The sequence below is a fragment of the Tachypleus tridentatus genome, chromosome 1, assembly GCF_004210375.1.
Source record: "Tachypleus tridentatus isolate NWPU-2018 chromosome 1, ASM421037v1, whole genome shotgun sequence".
NCBI classification, from domain to species: domain Eukaryota; kingdom Metazoa; phylum Arthropoda; class Merostomata; order Xiphosura; family Limulidae; genus Tachypleus; species Tachypleus tridentatus.
Genome location: NC_134825.1, coordinates 62,037,960 through 62,059,166, shown reverse-complemented (window position 1 = coordinate 62,059,166; position 21,207 = coordinate 62,037,960). Strand labels below are relative to the sequence as shown.

The 21,207-nt window shown below is 30.8% G+C and overlaps 1 protein-coding gene across 1 annotated transcript; it reads right to left on the bottom strand.

Moving 5' to 3' along the window:
* Window positions 1-3,409: 3,409 nt before the first annotated feature.
* LOC143249934 (uncharacterized) lies at window positions 3,410-19,385 on the bottom strand. The gene is made up of 5 exons (XM_076500555.1): window positions 17,901-19,385; window positions 16,672-16,813; window positions 14,184-14,408; window positions 8,723-8,909; window positions 3,410-5,484 (listed from the first exon to the last, which is right to left on the bottom strand). The coding sequence occupies exons 1-3, from the start codon at window positions 17,922-17,924 to the stop codon at window positions 14,200-14,202; spliced, it is 375 nt and encodes a 124-aa protein (XP_076356670.1). The 5' UTR covers window positions 17,925-19,385; the 3' UTR covers window positions 3,410-5,484; window positions 8,723-8,909; window positions 14,184-14,199.
* Between the last annotated feature and the right edge of the window lie 1,822 nt (window positions 19,386-21,207).

Genomic DNA, 21,207 nt, shown 5'->3' with positions numbered 1-21,207 from the left:
TTTTATTTTTGTCACTTACAAACACAATGTATTATCCAAACAGATTTTTGTTACACGTCACTGTTTTACACACAACACAAAAAATAACTTCACTCAAAATCACCAATAATTCCCGGTATCTACTTTTAATAATAAATGTAGTAGATTGTCACGATATTTCGTTTAGAAATAGTATGTATTTCGTAAAGATTGAGTGTGAATATATACCTGTCGCTTCTTTCAATAAAGTGTCTGTTCTATGTGTTAAGCATAGCAAAAGTTTCAGTCGCAGAATTTCCAAGTTTAACACAAAATTTCACAGCAAGTCGTTGCTCCTTCAGATCATTCATTCTGAAATCCGCCAAAAGAAAAAATCGCACTTCACTTAAAACCGCGTAGCTAATACACAAATGAAGATATCTGCAATCGGAAAATGGCATCGTCATCAGCTGATTTGTGCGAACCTAGCGACACCAAGCGAATTCCCCTGGAACCAACTGGAGCAGCGCAATTCAACCAGTCCGCGTATTTTTTGAACACACCTCGTTTTCTGTTTTGTTGGTTAATGAGAAACAAAGTTTCAACTTTTCGTTTGGGTATGGAAACGATAAATATCTCTTATACTTAGATTATTTTTAGATAAAGTACTAAAAATTTTATGTTGTCATTTACAGTTAAGAATCTAAGTATAAAAGATATTTATCATTTCCATACCCAAACGAAAAGTTTCAACTTTTTAGTTCTTTTTAGATAAGGTACTAAAACTTTGATGTTGTCGTTTACAGTTAAGAATCTATAGAAAATCAATTTATTACTTATATCTTGGGCCAAAAAAATAGCAATCCCTAACCTCACTTTGGGATCAAGTGTGCGTTATAAGAGTTCCGTTCAAATCCCAAGACTTTGCAATAAATAAATTCCCTTTATCTTTTACTATTCAGTATTATACACGTTTACTGTGTCGTTGTGATATTTAAAGCTCAGTACTTCACATTATCCATTTAAAATGTAACGTGAGGTATTTCATTAAATATGAGCCCTCGAGTACAAATAAAGTAATAGTTCATTTAATAATTAGAAGTATTAGTTGATAATTATTTATGTTCCATGAGGTGATTCTTTTTTAAGAAAAGAATATGATTTATATGTTGTATGGTTGATTACGTCGCTGGTATTTGGTTTTCTTTTATCTTCTTAGTATCTCTGAACTTCTTGGTAAAACGAGTCTTTAAAGAACAACTTCAAAATACACGTAGTACCAAAACTTGAATTACAAAGTTATCTCATTTAATATAATGTATTCAATTTTGACTTTACTGTAAGATCATCAGTGCAACTTACACTGTTGACAATAACCTACAATATAGCTTTGGTTTTGACAACAATAATCCCAAAACGAACAAAATTAGTTGTATTCATCTATTAGTAAGTCGCTGTCATTATCACTGTTTCTCATAACTGTTTAAAGAAATCTGACGTTACACACACAAATCAGAAAAATATTAAATACCCCAAATTACGTTATTTTTCTCTTCTGTTATTGGATTTTTATTTTTCCTTCATTAATGGTAAGCACTGTAATTCTACCTTACCAACGTGGTCTAACAACGCTAGAAACCGTGTTTCGATACCTGTGTTTAGCAGAGCGTTCATAGCCACTTGTTTATCACTATGCTTAATTGCAAGCAAACAAAAATTCTAGTTATTGTTTACTTAAAATGTTGCTTTGAATAATATTTATGTAAACCCTGTAACTAATTTAAGCTGGATATTTCAGATATATTAGTTATTATTGAAAGATGGATGGATAGCACGAGGCACGTATTGGTGAAGTTTTATTTGCTCCTTTATCAGTAATGTTTGATCAGCCACCTGAACATGTTTCTGAATGTTTACAATATATTTTAACTATATTAATACCATGTTGTAATATTGAGCATGTAGCTTTCTCCGTTTGTCTCGCATGTTATTTATTTACCCGGAATAAACTAACGTTTTACTTATTTCAAAAATACGTATCATTCCACTGTCACTTCCGGCAAGATGTTTTTTGTATCGTATTGCTTGTTTGCATCTTCATCACCAACAAAACGAACATTAAAAGTTAACATAACGTCTTTGGTTACTCTTCTCAGTCTCATATTATTTGATTAATACGTATATTTTACAGCTAAGAGCCAACAAAACCATACTAAAATACAAGGGAACGTGTACCTACATATTCTTTTGTTAATTTCTCAAACAAATAACTTTTTAACGTAATCATGTAACGTGCCTTGGGTTTTTTGAGATCCTGAGAAAGTAAAACCTAAATTGCCTTTGTGGTACACTGTCTATACGTTTTAACATCAATTTCGCTGGTATCATATGTTTAGAAGATAAAATTGAGGAGATACGAAAACTGAAACCAGCAACGACCCACATCTTTGTCACTTTTCGCTGTCTGCAGTCAAAAGTGGTTGCTCACAAGTAGAGTGGGGGTAAGCAGTAAAACTATCCTTGTACGAGTAGTTTGTTCTCCATCAATATGTTCACGTACTACTTTTCTAAACCTGTATTTTTCTTATAGCAAAGCCACATCGGGTTATCTGCTCAGCCCACCGAGGGGAATCGAACCGCTGATTTTAGCATTGTAATCCGGAGACATACCGCTGTACTAGCGGAGGGCATGCTAAACCTAACCCTTACTCTCGCATGTTATTTATTTACCAGGAATAAACTAATGTTTTACTTATTTCAATAATACGTATCATTCCATTAGTATAACTCCCATCCTCCGTACTACTACTTGGAGATTCAATGTTATGAAAAAAGAAACCAGAGAAGGCTCTTCTATGAGGAATGTGATACAAACACATTAGTCCACCCATATAATGTATAAAATTGTCCAAATAATGAAGTTTATTTCTTTTCTAATATTTTCAAAATACTATTTTACTATATATTATAAATCTGTCATTATTTCTAAATTTAAGGAAGAACATTTATATTTATAATCAAATAATATTCATCAAAACCAATAAAAATCAATTTATGAACGAATGTATTTGTATTTGATATTAAAAATTGTATGTTGCTACAAACTATCTAAGAAGCTGTAAGTATGTAGTACTCTGTACGACATACGTTGGTACATTATTATTTGGAGAAATAAGTCCATATGTTTCAAATAATTTCTTCTGTCATATATATTATTACTAATTACCTTAACAGTGTGTTTCAATATATGATTTGGATAAATTATCAATCTGTAGAACTGCAGGATAAATGCTTCTAATATAATTACTTATTACTAGATTACTAATGGCAATTAAATCGTAAATATATATACAAGTTAAGGAAAATAATTCTGGATTTATTATTATTAAAACTGAATTTGCATGAAGAATTTACACCTATAACATAAAATTATAAAAAACGATCATATGCTTGCTTTGAATAATATACTCAGTAAACAATTATCAATTAACTTAATAAAAACGTAATTAAGACAAAACTTCTAAAACTTTAGTGATTATTCTGTTTAAAAAGTTCAGTCCATATTTGAGAAAAACACTTCAAGATGTAACTTTAAAAAATAATAAATGTTATTCAAATATTTTACAACTGTTTAACTTCCATTGGGAATCCAGCAATATTTTTAATGTTCTGAAAATAATGTTTACATGTCCAGCTACTCAACTTTGCAGTGTTGAATCTCCTTCATGAAGTAAATGAATGACATACCTATTTCGTCTCCAACTGTTCCAAAAACAATGGACCTCCCAAAGAAAGACTTAACATCTATTATCAGATGACAAAAATGCCATTCTCGTATCCCTAAATATGTGTATGTGTGTCTATATGAGATACATCTGATACAATTCTTTTTTAAACTTCAATCAAGAAAACATTCCCACATCCACATGTACAAATTGACATTTCCTTAGTCTTCCAAATTGTCATAAAATAATTTACAAATACTCGTGAAAAGAAATTAATTTTTGCTCCCTTTTTACCCTCGTAAGTAATTTAGTTTTTATCAGTTTATATAAGTATCTGATTTCACTTATTCCTTAATGTACATGAGTCAATTTTCTTCATAGATTGAACTGTAATTGTTGAAAATAATTCTGTATCACTTCATAACTAAATATCTGATATCTATGAAAGTCCCATCACACTAGTCTTTCAATGTTCATGCTTTAAACGAAAGTTAAAAAACAACTTCAGACAGAGTCACAAGTAATAAGTAGCACTTACTTAATATTTAATTACACGTTAAAAATAAATGATCAAACCATATAGCTTGTATTTTGAAGTTATTTACGTAACTTTTAAGCATCAGAACTTACTCATACAAACAAAATATTTCACAGATGATGTTTTAGTCTACCCAGAAACATGCAGGTCATCACTGAAATATGAAAAATGAAATAAATGCCTGGAACTGATTATATTTCAAATAGAATTTGGAAGAAAATAATGTACAACAAATAATTTAGCATGATATCACTACCACCATTTAAGAACAATGTTTATTTTTCTGCTGTTTCAGGCACGATTTATCTTTTCTGTTTGCAGGCACACAAACACAGAACGATCATTGTAATTAACATGGCTTATAGGTATCAAATTATGGTCATTATGTCTGAAATGTTGTATCAATAAATCATTCTGGGTATCACATGTTTTGCACACAATCAAATACAACTTTTCTGAAACATTACAAAAACAATTATTGTTTTCAAACAGTCATGATATTATAATGTATCATTCATCCTTTACCATAAATGTTATGGTTAATATTTCACAATGTATTGTACTTGTCAACTATAATAATACAACCTAAAAAAAACCATCACTCATAAGAACCTACACAGAATATGTTTTATTCGGTGGTATCATTACAAATGTCAGTCAATGGAAATATTTCTCCTGCTTATAACAATTCTGATGGAAAATTATTTAAAAAAAATATTGGCATAATTTTTTTTGTATATCATTAACAGAAGAAAATACGAAACAAAATTATGATAAACACGAGACACAACATCAAAAAATACACTTATGTTAATGACATGTATTTTGCAAATACTACAAACACCTTCATCTGAGCTGAGACTACACATTCAAACTAGATTACAAAAAAGCTGCTCACATTTTAGCAAAAAACTACTTAAAAAAATGTTTAGCAAAACAAAACAAAAATACAAATGAAATCTCATTTGAACTTATTTTATTCAGCTTAAACACTATTCTAAGTTGCTTTGTTTTACAGAAAACAAAGTGGAACACACACAAAACTTAAAAGATAACTATTTCTCCTCAAAGCCACAAAAAGTCCATTTTCTTTCAAGACTAGCTCCAACTCCTGAGAGTTCTTGCTTAAACAAGAGGAAACTTCGTCAGAAGCATCTCAACATCTCTGAGCTGCAACAATACCTCCAGCTGTTTCAAATACGACCATGATGTAGTCAACACTTGCTCCAAATGGATGCACATGAAGGAAGGTGCTAATAAGCCCTGCAACATAAATAATTTAACAGAAGTTTTGTACATAATTTCATAATTATCAATAAAAAAAGTTCAATAAAATTTGAGGCAGACATATTAGAAATTCATTTCTTACTTTTTAGGATTCAAATTAAAGGTTAAACATGACTATTCTTGCATTCCTATACACAAGTTAGAATCATTTACAAAATTAAACTGGATACTGGAATACTAATGCATTTAAATACACAAACTATAAACATATAAATTCAACAAAAAGTTCTGAATGAATGAACTTTTATTAGTATAATACTCAGATATAGATCATATAGTACACCTATATTAATCATAGTTTGAAAAAAAATGTGCAAACATGACTTTACTCTGTAAAATAAAACTTAATTATACTTACAAATGTCTTCAAGTGTTTGAAAACGTTTGAAACTGGATATTTTATGAATACAAGTGACTCATCTACAATGACACAGTCCTGCTAATTTAGTAAACTTCACAAAAGTTGTTTTTTTTTAATAATGGATCTTTCATAATTAAGCTATGCAGATTTTGAAAATAATATTGATTTTTTTCTATCACATAACGATTCTTTTTACAAATTAGGAAGAAAATAAAAACTCTTACTTAAATCAAATTATTAATTCATTTACCACAATGAATATTTTTAAATATTATGTTTGGGTTCTAGAATCATTGATAAGACTCTCACATTGCAAATGGTCTACAGAAATGTGTAGTCAGTGTTTGTCAACATTTTAAGCATAACATAATGTAACATGATTTCAATGAAAATTATTCATTGATGTTAAAATACATGTGATGTTTTGTGAGAAGTCTGTATGTGATGAAGAAAAACAGATATTTTTAGATTCAGCATACAGGAATAACTGTAAAACATAAAAAGTCAAGACTATAAAACCATCACAGTTCTGTGTAATTTATCTAACTAAAAAGTTAAAACACTTAATAGCTTATACTGCAGGCGCGGCATGGCCAAGTGTGTTAAGGCGTTGACTCGTAATCTGAGGGTCACTAGTTCAAATCCTGGTCGCACCAAACATGCTCGTCCTTTCAGCCTTGCAGGCGTTATAAGTGACGGTCAATCCCATTATTTGTTGGTAAAAGAGTAGCCCAAAAGTTGTTGGTGGGTGGTGATGACTAGCTGCCTTCCCTCTAGTCTTACACTGCTGAATTAGGGACAACTAGCGCAGATAGCCCTTGAGTAGCTTTGCACAAAATTCAAAACAAAACAAAAAAAGCTTAGATTGTCATTTTATAAGAGTCTCAAATTGTAGATGATTTAGTGTGCTCTTCCATTAAATATCATATTTTTGTTACCATGTCAGCATTTAACTGGAATTCATAATCTTTCTAAACATTATATTCTAAAAAAAAAAACAAATATGATTTATGGTTAATGTTTTTCTGGTTATTTCAGACCTCAAACAATAAATATTAACTGGACTTCATACCCATGATTTTTGTGTCATCACAAAAGCTACATTACATCAAACTTACTGACCCAGATCCTGATGAGATAGGACTGAAATAATGGAACTAGAAACTGAGACGTTATAGCCTCATTCACACTTTGGCAACAAGCTGGTTATAACCACTCCTTATTCTGTCAATCCACAATTGTACATCTATAAAATCTTATAAGCCAATGTACCCAACCACTAGTTCTTACATTTAAAACAATTTTTGCAACATCTTAAAATGTATGGCTAAAGATTCTGACTACACCACCAGCTTTGGTGTTGTTATTTTCTCTACAAGTTTTTCCTGACAGAAACAATATTCACTACATCAAACAACAACAACAATGCAACATCTTCAGCCTCCTCAAATATCACCTAAATTACAGTTGTATTTTAATTGAAAAAATAACAGTAACCATGGGGGTTCCTTCTCCATCCACAAGAGACAGTTATTCATGCAGTAATTGAAAGTAAACTTATTATGTATATATTATGTTGACCAAATTTACAGATAATACCATTATAACATCAATAAATTGCCATATGAAAGTTGAAAGTTCAACCTCTAACAAAGATGAAATCCAGTAATCATTTTCACAGATAAAGTAAGATCATGCCATCCCTTTGTTGATATGGTAACATAGCAAAATACCAATTCAATTTATTGATATCTACGTATCAAAACACAGTCTACAAGGATAATACATCTAAGCTACAAATCTAGTCACATTCAGTCAGATCATATCTTCTCTAATTAGTTGTTTCCAGATAAAATAAATTTCTTAACAATATTGACTTAAGTGTCTACGAAACTAAATGAATTTACATAAAAAGAAAACTTTGTTGTTTGAAAACAATTTTAGTTATTTAATTATACTCAAATTTCTGTTAGAAGTATAACAACCCTATTTTATATTAAAATTTACTTATAACCTTTTACCATATACAAGGTTGGTTACAAAGGTTAAACAAAAATGACAATTAAGTAATGATTTGTTTGTTTGTTTGTTTTTGAATTTCATGCAAAGCAACAAAAGGGCTATGTGTGGTAGCTGTCCCTAAGTTAGAAATGTAAAACTAGAGGGAAGGCAGCCAGTCATCACCACCTCTTGGGCTACTCTTTCACCAACAAATAGTGGGATTGACTGTCAATATATTACTCCCACGGATGAAAAGGAGAGCATGTTTGGTGTGACAGGGATTAAGAGTCAAATGCCCTAACCACCTGTCCATGCCGGGCCATTAAGTAATGAAAATAAACTGTATGTCGCAAATTACTTATCAGTAAAACACAATGTATATGAATGTCTACAAACAGAAATATCAAAATAACCTGTTCAATAAAGCCTGGGCTAAATTAATCATATACACACATATTAGACTGTACTAAATTTATATACTTATCTAACAGCTGTCCTTACTATTTGTTCCACTACTTAGTTCTTTTTACTTATTAATTAACACGATGCATAATACCCTTAAAGAGAAGATGAGCTTCTAATATAACTATTCTTAAAGTTGAAGAATTTTGAAAAGTTTTTATAATCTAAAACTAGTGATTATTTTTACTTTATTATAACAATGTTATTTGTGTTTGAAAAACCTGACAGTTAGCATTTTATCAAATTAAAGGATATTACAGTTCAACAAAACATAATCCACTTAACATCTGCTTACTCAGAAAGCTAAACAGAGTACATAATACATGTAAAGGTTTTACGCATTTTATCATCTTGTTTCATACAAAAATATCTCACGAATCAGGCGAGCACCTTTCTCTGTGATCTCCAAAGATAGAGCAGAAGAGATCTCTTCCAGCAAGGATTCTTCATTCTCTGATTCCCCATCAGTTTTTTCATGATCAGTATGATCAGCTACTTCTTCCTGTCCTAGATCACTTTCTTGCTTTTCAGTATCATCTGATTTTTTAACTTTTACTTTTTTGATCAGTTTCTGAAGCTATAAATAAAAGACAATGGATTAGAAATGTGTTTATAAACTACCATAATCCAAAATAATAACAATTCAGAACTATCACAGTACTTGTGCTATATTAGTTTCCATGAAAGGATAAATAGGTTTAACACTAGCAAGTTTCAGTATCTTAAGCTAATTAAAAACCTGCATTTTGTTTAGTTTTCAACAAAGTTATTCACTTATTCAATACAAAATATATATGTTTATTTAGTAATGAAAATCTCCAATTTCCAGTTATGTGCACATCCAGTCTTCACACAAATTCTGAAATCATCAACTGCTTCTCATGAATCCCTTCTAGAGTGGCAATCCACTAGGCTTCTTTTATTTCTCTGACAGTTTTAATTTTGAAATTGGTTTCGCTGCTAATAAGAATCACAACATTACAAGAATGACTAGAATGGTTAAAATGTTGGGCAAGGTTGATTTCAGTGTTAATATAAGATTTATGGGTATGGAAACTTTCCACAAGAGTCATCTGGGGTCTGTCCTATACACTGGTTATTGCATTTTTTTATACTGCACGAGAGACTGGTTCTGTGCTAGAAATTTTCAAGTGTTTTTGGTCATATATATCAGAAAAAGAATGAGTAGTTTTACAAAATTGTATGTCAAACAATAGGCTTTATTACATGAATGACAACTACTCTTTACTAAGGTGTAATACATTTTTGTGAACGTGGATATCTTTAAGACTTTCACTCATTTGGATGCAGTCAATGGGAAATTCATGAACACGGTAATTCTTTGTTTAGTGTGTGTGTGTGTTTGTGTTTGGTGGCAGCTTTTATAGGGGAGATATCATGGCCTGTCAGCAGATTTTCTGTACAAGTCAATGTGTAAAATTTCATCATTTAAAAAGACAGTGACATTGAGAAAGTTAACTTGGATAAGGGAGCAATCAATGGTAAACTTGATTGTCTCGTGAGACGTTTTATTGCCATAAGAAATACTCATCAACTCTTTCAACATGGGCTCGATCAATTTCACAAAAATATGAATATTTTCAGTGAAGTGCTAATAACAAACTAAAAAAAATTGTTTGTAAAGTATTTTTTTTACTAACCTATGTGCAAAGTGATATGTATGTGAAGATTAAAAATATTTTTCTTCATCTCAAAAACCTCTAAATTTCATTTGTGTAATTACTAATACTTCCTAAATGTGTTTCAAATATATGTTTTCAATAAAACTTCATATTTTATGTTATTTTCTCAACCATAACTCTATACAAGGATGGTCAATGTGACTGACCTCATAACCATCAAAATAAAAAGTCAAACCTAAATTATCTGTTTTCTTTTTAGAATAACTTCAAGCTGCACCATAAAAATACACTCATTTATCCTGAGTAGCTGTAAACTCACAACAGTATTCATCTATTTGCACTTAAATGTTATTGTTTTATTGCCCTTAACTGTGTCTAGTTACTATTCATGTCATATTAGCTGTAAATCATTTCAAGAATATGTAGCTCATGTTATTCTTTCAAAGTACTTTATCCATGTATGTCTCCTTTGTATGTTTTCATTATATTATTATTTACCTAATCTAACTTTAACTAACCTAAAGAGATCCTATTTTTACATAATAATTACTTTTATAATAATAAATAAAGAATAAACACAAAAAACAAGAAATAAAGTACTCAGTTAGGTCTTTTCTTTTTGGTATTAATTATTATTGACAGTTAACTTTTTTATATAAATGGCAGTAATGCACTAAATACTTGTTATTTAATTAAATAATGCACCAAAGAATGATAGAATAATAATGTGCAGAAAGTTGGAAATATACTTTAAGGATCACAATTTCTCTGGCTTTGACAAATCCCGATGAGACACATGGGTGTGGCAAGATGTATATCATTTTCTATTTAATTGCTCTGTAACTATACACAATTGAAAACTATAAAAATTGTGGTTAGTCTGAACAATGCCTATTATATAATAACTAATTTATGTTAAATTTTGCAGTTATTGGAGAAGCAATGAATAAAATAAAGAAGAGGGATATCCAAAGAAAATATGTCACAATTCTCACACTTAGGAAAATTTAGGATCTTTTAAAATATTGCCTCATAAAATTAAGAACTTAAAACATAAATATTACTAAAATATGGATTATTGACAGCTATTTTATGTTATAATAATTGTCATAACTGAAAAAAAATAGTAGTTTAAGTTTTAAATACAAGTCACTGAAACTTCATGACATGTAGTAAAAGATGCCAATGGTTATTGGGTAGCAATTCCGAACCAGCTATCTGAATGAAAAATACATCAACTATGTAACATTTCCATTTATGAGGTTTTACAGGGCTTTTTTATGGCCCATACATATACTGACATAGTTGGAGCCATTTTGGCAACTGTTTCAATTTTAGTTTAATGCGAAATTTAAACTTAGATGCATTTAGAAATGATAGTTTATCTTCAGTTTGGTTACATAACTGTGTGTGAATCTTAAGCTGTGTAGTTCAACAGTTGTGAACTGGCTCTTGTTGCGTTACTGCATGAATTTACTGGAACCTTTAAAAAAGTTGTACTCGTTGTTTTGATTGAGAATGATTACATCTTGTAGTGTACCAAACATTCTAGGATTTGGTGAAGCTGTAAATACACACTTAAACTATAGTTTGAGTTAGTTAGATAAACAGCTAGGTCTAGATTGCATTATTGTGAACTTAGCTATAAAGTGTGTATTGCTGAAACTTTTTAAAGTAAAATTATCACACACTGTATTTTGGTAATTTTTGGTGATTAACTACATAATAAAGATTTCTGTATATGCTTGTCTTATTTGATTACATTATTTTGAAATAAATGGATTGCATGCTGTTTGTTTATTGTTGAAGTTTATCTTCAACAAGTCACAGACATCTACTGCAAAGAATCCAGCCCACCAACACTGGTGAGCCAACTAGGATTATCATGTGGTAAACAGTGGAAAATACAGCGTGAATGATAGCTGAAGGTGGAATACATACACGAATGTAGTGGCAACAAAAATATGGCAGATAACTCACAAACAAACAAGATGATTATTTACAGCTCTGCAAGCAACAACTGTGATAACCAACAATGAAATAAACTTTTGTGAACTTTTGTTTAATATATTATTTTAAAACAAGTGAACTGTGTGCTGTTTATTCATTGCTGAAATTTATTGCCAACAAGTCACAGACACATACTATATAGAATCAAGTTCATCCATTCATATGGAAACCAATATCATTTTAGTACTGCAAAACTTGCAGGTGGAGTTCATTATCAAATGCAAAGCTGGATACAGATATGACATAGGTGACAAGGTCAATTACCTTCTGAGATTCTGATGGTTCAAAAAGGTTGAGAATAGATTTCAGGATGTAAAGTCAATCGTCCTGTGAAATACACTGCTGACCAAAATTTTAAGGCAAATGAACATAAAGAAAAAATATGCATTTTGCATTGTCAGACTCAACCATTTATTTGAGTAGAACTTTGAAAGATGAAAATAAGAAAAGGGAAAATAAAAACGTTTTTAGCATTTTATAGGGAAAATGTGAACACTATTAAATTAGCCTGAATACTAGCTGGTCAAATGTTTTAGACAATACTGAAACGAAGCATTAATAACATGTAACGAAATTTAGTCATTTGTGTTCAAGCATTAGCATTGTCAACATCTCCACTGACATCTCCTGTGTTATACTGGGTAAAAACATGGCAAAGCCTAAAAGTTGACAGAGTTTCAAGCGTGGCAGAATTGTCGAGCTGCAAAAGCAAGGTCTCTCTCAAGGTGTCATCACTGATGAGAGTGGACATAGTAAAACTGCTGTTGCAAATTTCTTAAAAGACCCTGAGGGATCTGAATGAGAATTTCATGTGGTCGCCCCAAGACAATTTTGCTGGCATTTAGCAAGAGGATCCAAATGGTTGTTTGGTAACACACCAGCTGATCGTCGAACCAGATAAAGGCCTATAAGGACACAGAATGCAGCTCAAAAACAATAAAATGGCATCGATGAGACAAAGGGTTTAAAAACATCTTCAAAGGCCATGCCTCCTTACACATCATGAAACAGCTCAGTTGAACTTTGCTGAAAAGCACCAAACATGGGATGTAGAGAAGTGGAAAAAGATTTTGTTCTCTGATGAGAAAATATTTAACCTGGATGGTCCAGAGGGCTTACAACGTTACTGGCACGATATGGATATCCCACCAAAGACATTTTATATATGACACATCATGATCTGGGGTGCTTTCTCTTTCCATAGAACAATGGAGCTTCAGGTTATACAAGGGCGTCAAACAGCAGCTGGCTACATTGGCATCTTCGAGAGAACATCTTTCTTCAGTAAAGGCTCTTGCTTGTGTGGAAATGATTGGATCTTTCAGCAGGATAATGCTCCAAACCACAATGCCTGCAGGACAAAGGACGTTTTCATGACGAATAATGTGATTCTTCTGGACCATCCACATGTTACCTCAAACTAAACCCCACTGAAAATGTTTGGGGGTGGATGGCAAGGTAAGTCTACAGAAATGGACATCAATTCCAAACAGTGGACGATCTTGGTGAAGCTATCTTCACCACTTGGAATAACATTCCCGCTAGCCTTCTACAAATGCTGATACAGACCATGCAACTCACTACTGAGACCTCTTGTTGGGCATCTCTAACCTGTTTAAACTTCTTTTGGTATGGTCTTAAACTTTTGACCAGTTAGTATTTAGACTAATTTCATCATGTTCACATTTTCCTATTAAATGCTAAAAGGTTTTTTTATTTTCATCTTCCCATTTCATATTTTCATCTTTCAAAGCTCTACTCAAATAAATGGTTGAGTCTAACAACAGAAAATGCATATTTTTCTTTATGTTCATTGGCCTTAAGATTTTGGCCAGCAGTGTATTAATGTAAAGAGAAGGAACATCCATTGTTCACAGAAGGCTGTTAATGCAGCAAATGTCAACTGGTATAAGTTCCTCTGTGATATTAAGAAAATGAGCCATGTTCTTTATGAACAAAGAGAGAGTATAGAGAATACCTTTTATGTTGCAATCCACAAAAGAAGGAAGTTTCCCAGTAGCCATGTTTGTATTAAACACTGTGGGTTAGCCACAATCATAAAGATAAAATCTACCTAGATACGCTTGTCTGTATATCAAGTACTAAAAAGAGTCTTTGTTAATTTTCTAATTTTGGAAGAGTTCTTTAAGTTTATTAATGAATATTTTAGCAAACAGAGTTACAGTTTCTCCACAAACCTTCAAAATCTCTTCCTCATCTCTCTTCTTCTGTTGTGCAGCTGCTAAAGTTTTGCTGCATCCCTTGCATAGCCTGCTGGATCATCTTTAGTTGCTTCTCCCTGGAGTCCTGATCTTGTCGTCCATCTGCTTTTAAAACTTCAACTTCATTCTTATAAGCATCTAGCTGACAGCGAAGAGAATTGTTTTCTTCTTTTAAGTTGTTTACCAACTGGTTAGTTACGTCTGTAAAGAAAAAGGATTTTATAAGTGTATAGCCAACTACAAAATTCTACTTTATTAGTGAATACCATCTTGCTTTGAACAATATATATCACACCTGAAAAATATTTACAGCACTTAAAATAAATATTTAAAAATGACCTTGTTCCCTTACAGTTACTGCTTTCAAGATGTAACATGCTACTTGCATCAGTTTCAATAAATCTCTTAAGTTAAAAGCAGGCCAAGTTACTACATGTATGATTAAAGTTATGCTAGGATTGATCAAGTTTCAACGATCTCTACTTTAACCCTATTGTTACAGATCATGGATCAAAAGCCATGTCCTCATGTTTGTTGGCTTTTATTCAAAAGTTTATTTAACTAATATTTAATGAATTTATGTCATGAGGTTTGTATCAAACTGTAGACTGTAATACAAGTTTTCATATTACACATTAGTTAATTTTTCAACTAAAATGTAATATTTAAAAAAAATTAACTTAAACATCAATTTTTGTGTGTCACGTGGTATATTGAATGCAGCACTGGTTGAAATTAGATGTTTCTGATGTCAGAATACAAAGTCTATAGTTTTGTATGAAATAAGAATGCAAAATATTCATATTTAAAAGATAGAATATAAAGTATAATATCTTTATAATGCTTATCTTTTCCGTAGGATGAGATATCACTATTGCACTGAATTCAACACAGCGACCCTCCCTTGCTCATCTCCTTTCATTTTTGGAAATAGTCCTTAATATACACTTAATGCTATATATATGATATGTGAATTATCAATCAAATGCTCAGAATGTCCCAAAAGTGGTTTTCCCAGCCATTTACAAATATAACGACACTGTTTGTTTCTTCCGACACAAACCTTTAGTTGTGTCTTTTAGCCAGTTTAATTTTTGTTTAATCCATATACAGCTCAATTACTAAATTAGATAAATTATGATGGAGTTCTATGGTATCAATGTAGTAATTTATTATTTTTTGGTTATTCAAATGTATATATAAAGATTAAAAAAATTATTGCATTTCACATCCTCCACACATGAAATTTGTTAAGGCTTAGCAACCTAATAAAAAGGTCATAACTACAAGAGATAATTGTTTGCTTTACTTCTTTATTGGCTGTTCCATGTTTTAAAAAAATAAGTTTAAAATCTTATTTGTAAATATTAATAATGTATACAGATACATAATATAACTGAAATGTGACTGTATTTTACAAAATACTAGTCCACTAAAATACAGAAAAACTAGGTTACTTTTATAGGTCAGTTTTATATTCTTGGATACAATAACATGATGAGCATGTGCACTGCATCATTGAAATTTTTATCAGGTTAGCCAGCAGTGGCTGCAAGGTCAATATAATAAATATATTATGTTATCACATTTAAGCTATTTAGATTAAACAATTGTGTTTTCAAGTTATAATTTATAATCATTCCAGACAGATAAAAGCATAATTTATGTTCTATTCCTAATTTTTTCATTATAATTACAAGATCGGTCAAATCTATCAAACATGTTCAGAGATTCCAATCTGATAGTGAAAATAACAGATAAACTAAAAAGTTTCTTCTTGAAAAGCATTTGATAATTATCTGGATGTTACAAAGATTTTGCATGTGAAATTTGAACATTTTCTCATACATAAAAGTATTTTTAATCTTAAAATGAAAACTACCCTGCATGTTGCCTATTCAATATTCTGAATAAAAAAAATTACGAGAAAATCTTAAATTATTTTACTACTTAATTGAAAAACCTGATATTTTGTATATGAAAGCCTTATAACCAGCAAGGTTTTGGTTTTGCAAATGTACACATATATTATCAAAAATCATATCTCATGGATACCTTTGTGGTTTCAAGCTGAGTGGATTCCACCCTCCCCATAATAAAATGGTTAATATACACACAGTGAACATTAAGATGTCCTCAGTGTAAATTAAATCAAACTATTTTGTTTGATGTTCTAATGTCTTGAGTGATTTAGGAAACTTGGTGAACAAGCTATGGGTTCATTACTAGCTTGTTCGTAACTAAAATGCAATAATATGAATTATTATTCAATCCAAATAAAAAAGCTTTAGATAAGTTATTTACATACATATAAAGCAACTTTAATGAATCTCACACTGTGGCTCACAGCTCTTATCATTTAATATTCAATTTCAGTTTATATCATTTTTTCTCAAACTATTTGTATGCTAGTTAAGATTTTTAATTAACTAAAGATTTTACAAGTGTTAAAATGTGGTCTTACCATACGATATATGGAAACTTTCTCCTTGCTGAACTCGAGTCTTTTTAACAGCTGGCTGATCACCAGCTTCTTCATCACTCACGTCTATTTCATCCTCTTTCCGTTCATTCAGGACTTCATCAAGCTGAGCATTTTTAATTTCCTGTATTAAAAATAAAACTCATCATATTACAGTCATTTAGGTAATATATAACTTGTTCTTTTATCATGCAACATATGTAAAAGCAAAACATCTTGCTTTTTTTCTCTTCCAAAAAGCTACGTGTAAAAAAACATTTTTATTAGTTTCATCAACAATCTCGGAAGCAATCAATCTATATTCATACCTTTCCACAATATAACAATGTTATGTATACAACATTACTTATCTACACTTTTTAATTTCTAATTCTACTGCTCTAGGAAGCATAAATCATTAAGTTCTTCTTGGAAAGGTGTTACATAACTAATCCATCTAATGTTGCAAAGATGGTATAGAATATTTTCCTTCATATTTTTTCCAACAAAGGCTACAGCAACAACATAACACCTATTTTGCTTCTGCATACCTTTTTTTCTCTGCAGTATGATTAACACATTAGTCTCTTTTCAATAAGAATACAATTTACATGATTTGATTACCTAAATTATTTTAATTAGTACTAAACAAAAAATCTTTCCCTGAAAACCTAAAAAATTTAAAATCTCAAACCAGTAGTTGCTGCCACAACTGTATATACCCATCATAATGTTACCAAACTCACCACTAAACAGCAGTAAAGGTTAAAGTATACTTTATGTCCTACAACAGTTTGTGTACATATTTGTCATTATTATCACAGAAGTACAGTAAAAATACTTGGTATATCTATTTTAAATTCAGCATACTTGTATTATAAATATGCTTTGTTATGAAGGATTTTTTAATCTACTAAAGTATTTTACTGCAAATTAATATATTAGGGTTCAGTAAGAACAGTATTCACTACCACTTATTATTGGTCTTGACACAAATCAACAGAGCATTAAGCATATTTCACTTTCTTTGGGAAACATGCACAACCCTTCAGTAAACCTTTCTGTTCAACGCTTAATATCATAAGCCTTGAGAATGTAATCAAAGTATGATATATATTTAAAAACATGTTTAAAACCCTTTAATGATGTATGTTAAAACACAACTAACACATAATCAACTAAAATATAATAGTAAGACTAAAATACAATTTAAACTGTACCTCTAACTATACCATATTTATGTGAAAAACAACCATAAGCAGAGATTCCAACTATTTCAAATGACTGACGGTAATGATTGTAGACAGAGCCCGTACAGATATCGTACAACCACTGGGTACAGTTTTGAGTCATCCATGTCTGTGGATCTATTTGTGACTAAACTGTAAACACTGTTAGTAAGTATGCTTCAAATCATTTTGTCATCTTCACAACCCAACATTTGTACAATGACTGTAGTTTTGATTCTAGCACAGCCAAATGTTTTTGCCAGATCAGTCTGGGGAACATTTTTCTGAATAGATGTCCTGCATGATCGGCTACAGCTATGGGTAAATTATGAGCAGTGACGAATTGCATGAACATCACTTCTGCATTTATCGTTTCATATTCTGAATTCTTACTCATAATTGTCGTTATCTGCCTCATTTGTGTCTTCGCTTAAGCCTTTTGTATGTCTGGAACAATCGTTTATCCTGCCATGCACCACAGAAAAATCGATGTGACAAACTATACAAAACGTATGACTGTCACTGACTTTTGATACAATGACCGGATATTTTGCACTATACTCTTTCCTAAACTTTTTGATTCACAATTTTAGTCCTTTTAGATATGCCAGAAACAAGACAATCTGGTGAACGAGGCCACTTTTTTTCCCATCTTGTGAACGATTGCATTTGTGTTTCTATGCTGCTTAGAAAACAAGAAATACCCATCTACACGAGCACTGATGACGTGACTATGGATTCCCCCACATACCCAGTATGAAAAAGCACTGCACTCAAATTATTGGTAGACGTTGGAGATACAAATATTTTTTATTATTTAAACACAAACATGCTTATCACAAGTAACCATTTGGACTGTGTATTTTATTTATTATAAAATTTATTTGTATCTCACTAGAAATTTTCTTTTCACCCCTTTCAAGCCCTGAAGGTACAATTTATCACTTTATTGTATAGGCCTATATAATATATAATTATTTGGGAAATGCAACAAGTCGTAATATTTGGCTGTATGAGCGTATAGTCGTAATGTATACACCAAAATCGTAATGATTACACTCAAATTGTAATGTTTGGCATATATGCATAACGGTTATAGTCAAGCAAGCAGCCAACAATACTACAGCCAATATCATATTATTCATGACAACAACTGTGTGCCAACTTCAAGGTAACCATTGTTTGATAAGTGTGTAAAATGATCTCTTTCCAATGACTATACACATGGATATATAACATCCAAATGTAGGCTATAAAGCTTAAATACGTCTGTTCAATGTATGGCAGCTGCCAAGGGTTAAAAAAATTTATTACTTGTTTCAATTCTATTCATTCAGAGAACTTTGAAGTAAATGAGTCAAAAGGTTTTATAAGCATCGTTTTGTCAAGGCATACCTCTACTTGACTACCATTGTATTACTGAAGATATAGAGAGCCAAAGTAGAACATTTTTATATTTCATTGATCATGTGACAGTACATCTGAAGTGTAAGTAGTTTTTAAAGGTTTCTTTTGAAATAAAGGTAAAAACTTAGATTAGAAATAAAACCCCAATCATAACATATATTCACTTGTTAATTTCATTCAACTACATTGATATACAAGATGCCAAATTTTCAATGCAACACTGACTTCCACAGAAAGGATTTAAAGGGATACCTTTCATGAAAAGGTTAATACTACATAGTTGAAAAAGACAGAAACTACATTAATTATACCAGAAGTATAATACTTTTTTGGAAAAAAAAGTAGATGTATTTTTTCCATTTATGTGTATCATTAATTTAAAATTACCAATAAATCATTGGAAATACATCTTAAAAGTAATTACTACGATTATAGTTAACCACATGACACAGAAATATAACATTTACTACTTATAATTACAATTGATTCTCAACTGTGAAACCTTCCTTTTAAATACAGAAGTTTTATCTTATTCATTTTTATGCAAACACATGTAGGCTTTGACGTTCACGAGTCTCTGCTCACAATGTACACTTATTCTCCTGAAATTATTATGGGATATGCATTACATGCTTCTTTCCAGTGGCTGTAATGTAACATTCACCACCTCTTCAAGTGTTTGAAAACCTTTACAATTTAAGTACGTTAGCCTCAAACTAGATCTGTACATATTAACCTTAAAATGCTACAACTAAATTCTCAGAAATTAAGTAAAACTATACAGGTGAAATTTCTTTCATACAATGTTACAATCCTTTGATTTTTAAATTATTTATACCTTGAATGTCATTTGTAACATAGCTTTTCCAAAGCAACATATACTTTCTGATCCAAAACAATGAAACAAGCTTACAGAGTGATCGACTGAAATATCTTCAAAAATCACCTTGTTTTTGCAACTGAATATTCCTCACATTTTTTTCTCATACCTGTTTCTCTCTAACTACCTATGCAGTAGACTTTTCATTAGTGATTCATGAAAACACTATACTACTTTGGGAAACACACACACACAAGTTGTGAAGAAAAAATATTTGTATTTGATATGTACTTAATTTTATCTAAACACATACCATAACATGAACTAAGTTACAGAAAGACTTTTATATGAATGTATCTAGAAAATGCTATACTTCACCACGAAACAAAAAAAGCATAATTCATGTTAACTGTAATATGTATTTATTACATTTTTTGTCAAATCAGATCATTTAAGGGATGCTTAAGTCATGCTATAAGTTTCTTTTTAAATACATACTTGAAAAATGGTAAAATGACAGCATATTTTTTCCCACAAATACAAGTAAAAAAAAAAAAAAGAGGCAATTTTGGGTTATAAAAACCTTGATTTGTATGAACCAGTATGCAAAAACAAACTTTTCTAACATTTAATGCCATTCTTCAAAATATGTTCACCAAAATGTAAAATAATTGAGCAAATGAGGAATTGTCCATATTTTGAAATCCACCATTTTTTCAAGTAGAGTCTAAGTTGAATTCACTAATCATTTATACTATGCAGCAATTTGTGACTTATTAATGTGACAGTCTTTAAAAATCTATACATCTTTTTATCGAATTATCGCTTTACTGAGTTTAGTAAAAAAGTCAAAGTCATTGAGGCTACATACAGATTTTATTCACTTTTAATCTTTGTGTTTAAAATTTAATCTGCAATACAATCAATTTGTCTACAAAGAATTTAAACACTAAATAAGGTGACAGTATCTTATAGAACAGGCTAGATGAATTACAAGTCCTTTAACTAATTAAACAATTTCTATATTTTTTAATTAAAAGCTAAGGAATATTTTGTTACATTGTTACAAAACTATCTCAAGTG

What these genes read in the sequence shown, in the direction of transcription:
- LOC143249934 (XM_076500555.1), bottom strand. Translation starts at nt 17,924, where the DNA reads ATGGTTGTTTTTCACATAAATATG. An exon ending in TTGTTTTTCACATAAATATG is followed by an intron (nt 16,814 to 17,900) that starts GTATAGTTAGAG and finishes TTTTTAATACAG; the next exon opens with GAAATTAAAAATGCTCAGCT. An exon ending in AAGTTTCCATATATCGTATG is followed by an intron (nt 14,409 to 16,671) that starts GTAAGACCACAT and finishes TTTTCTTTACAG; the next exon opens with ACGTAACTAACCAGTTGGTA.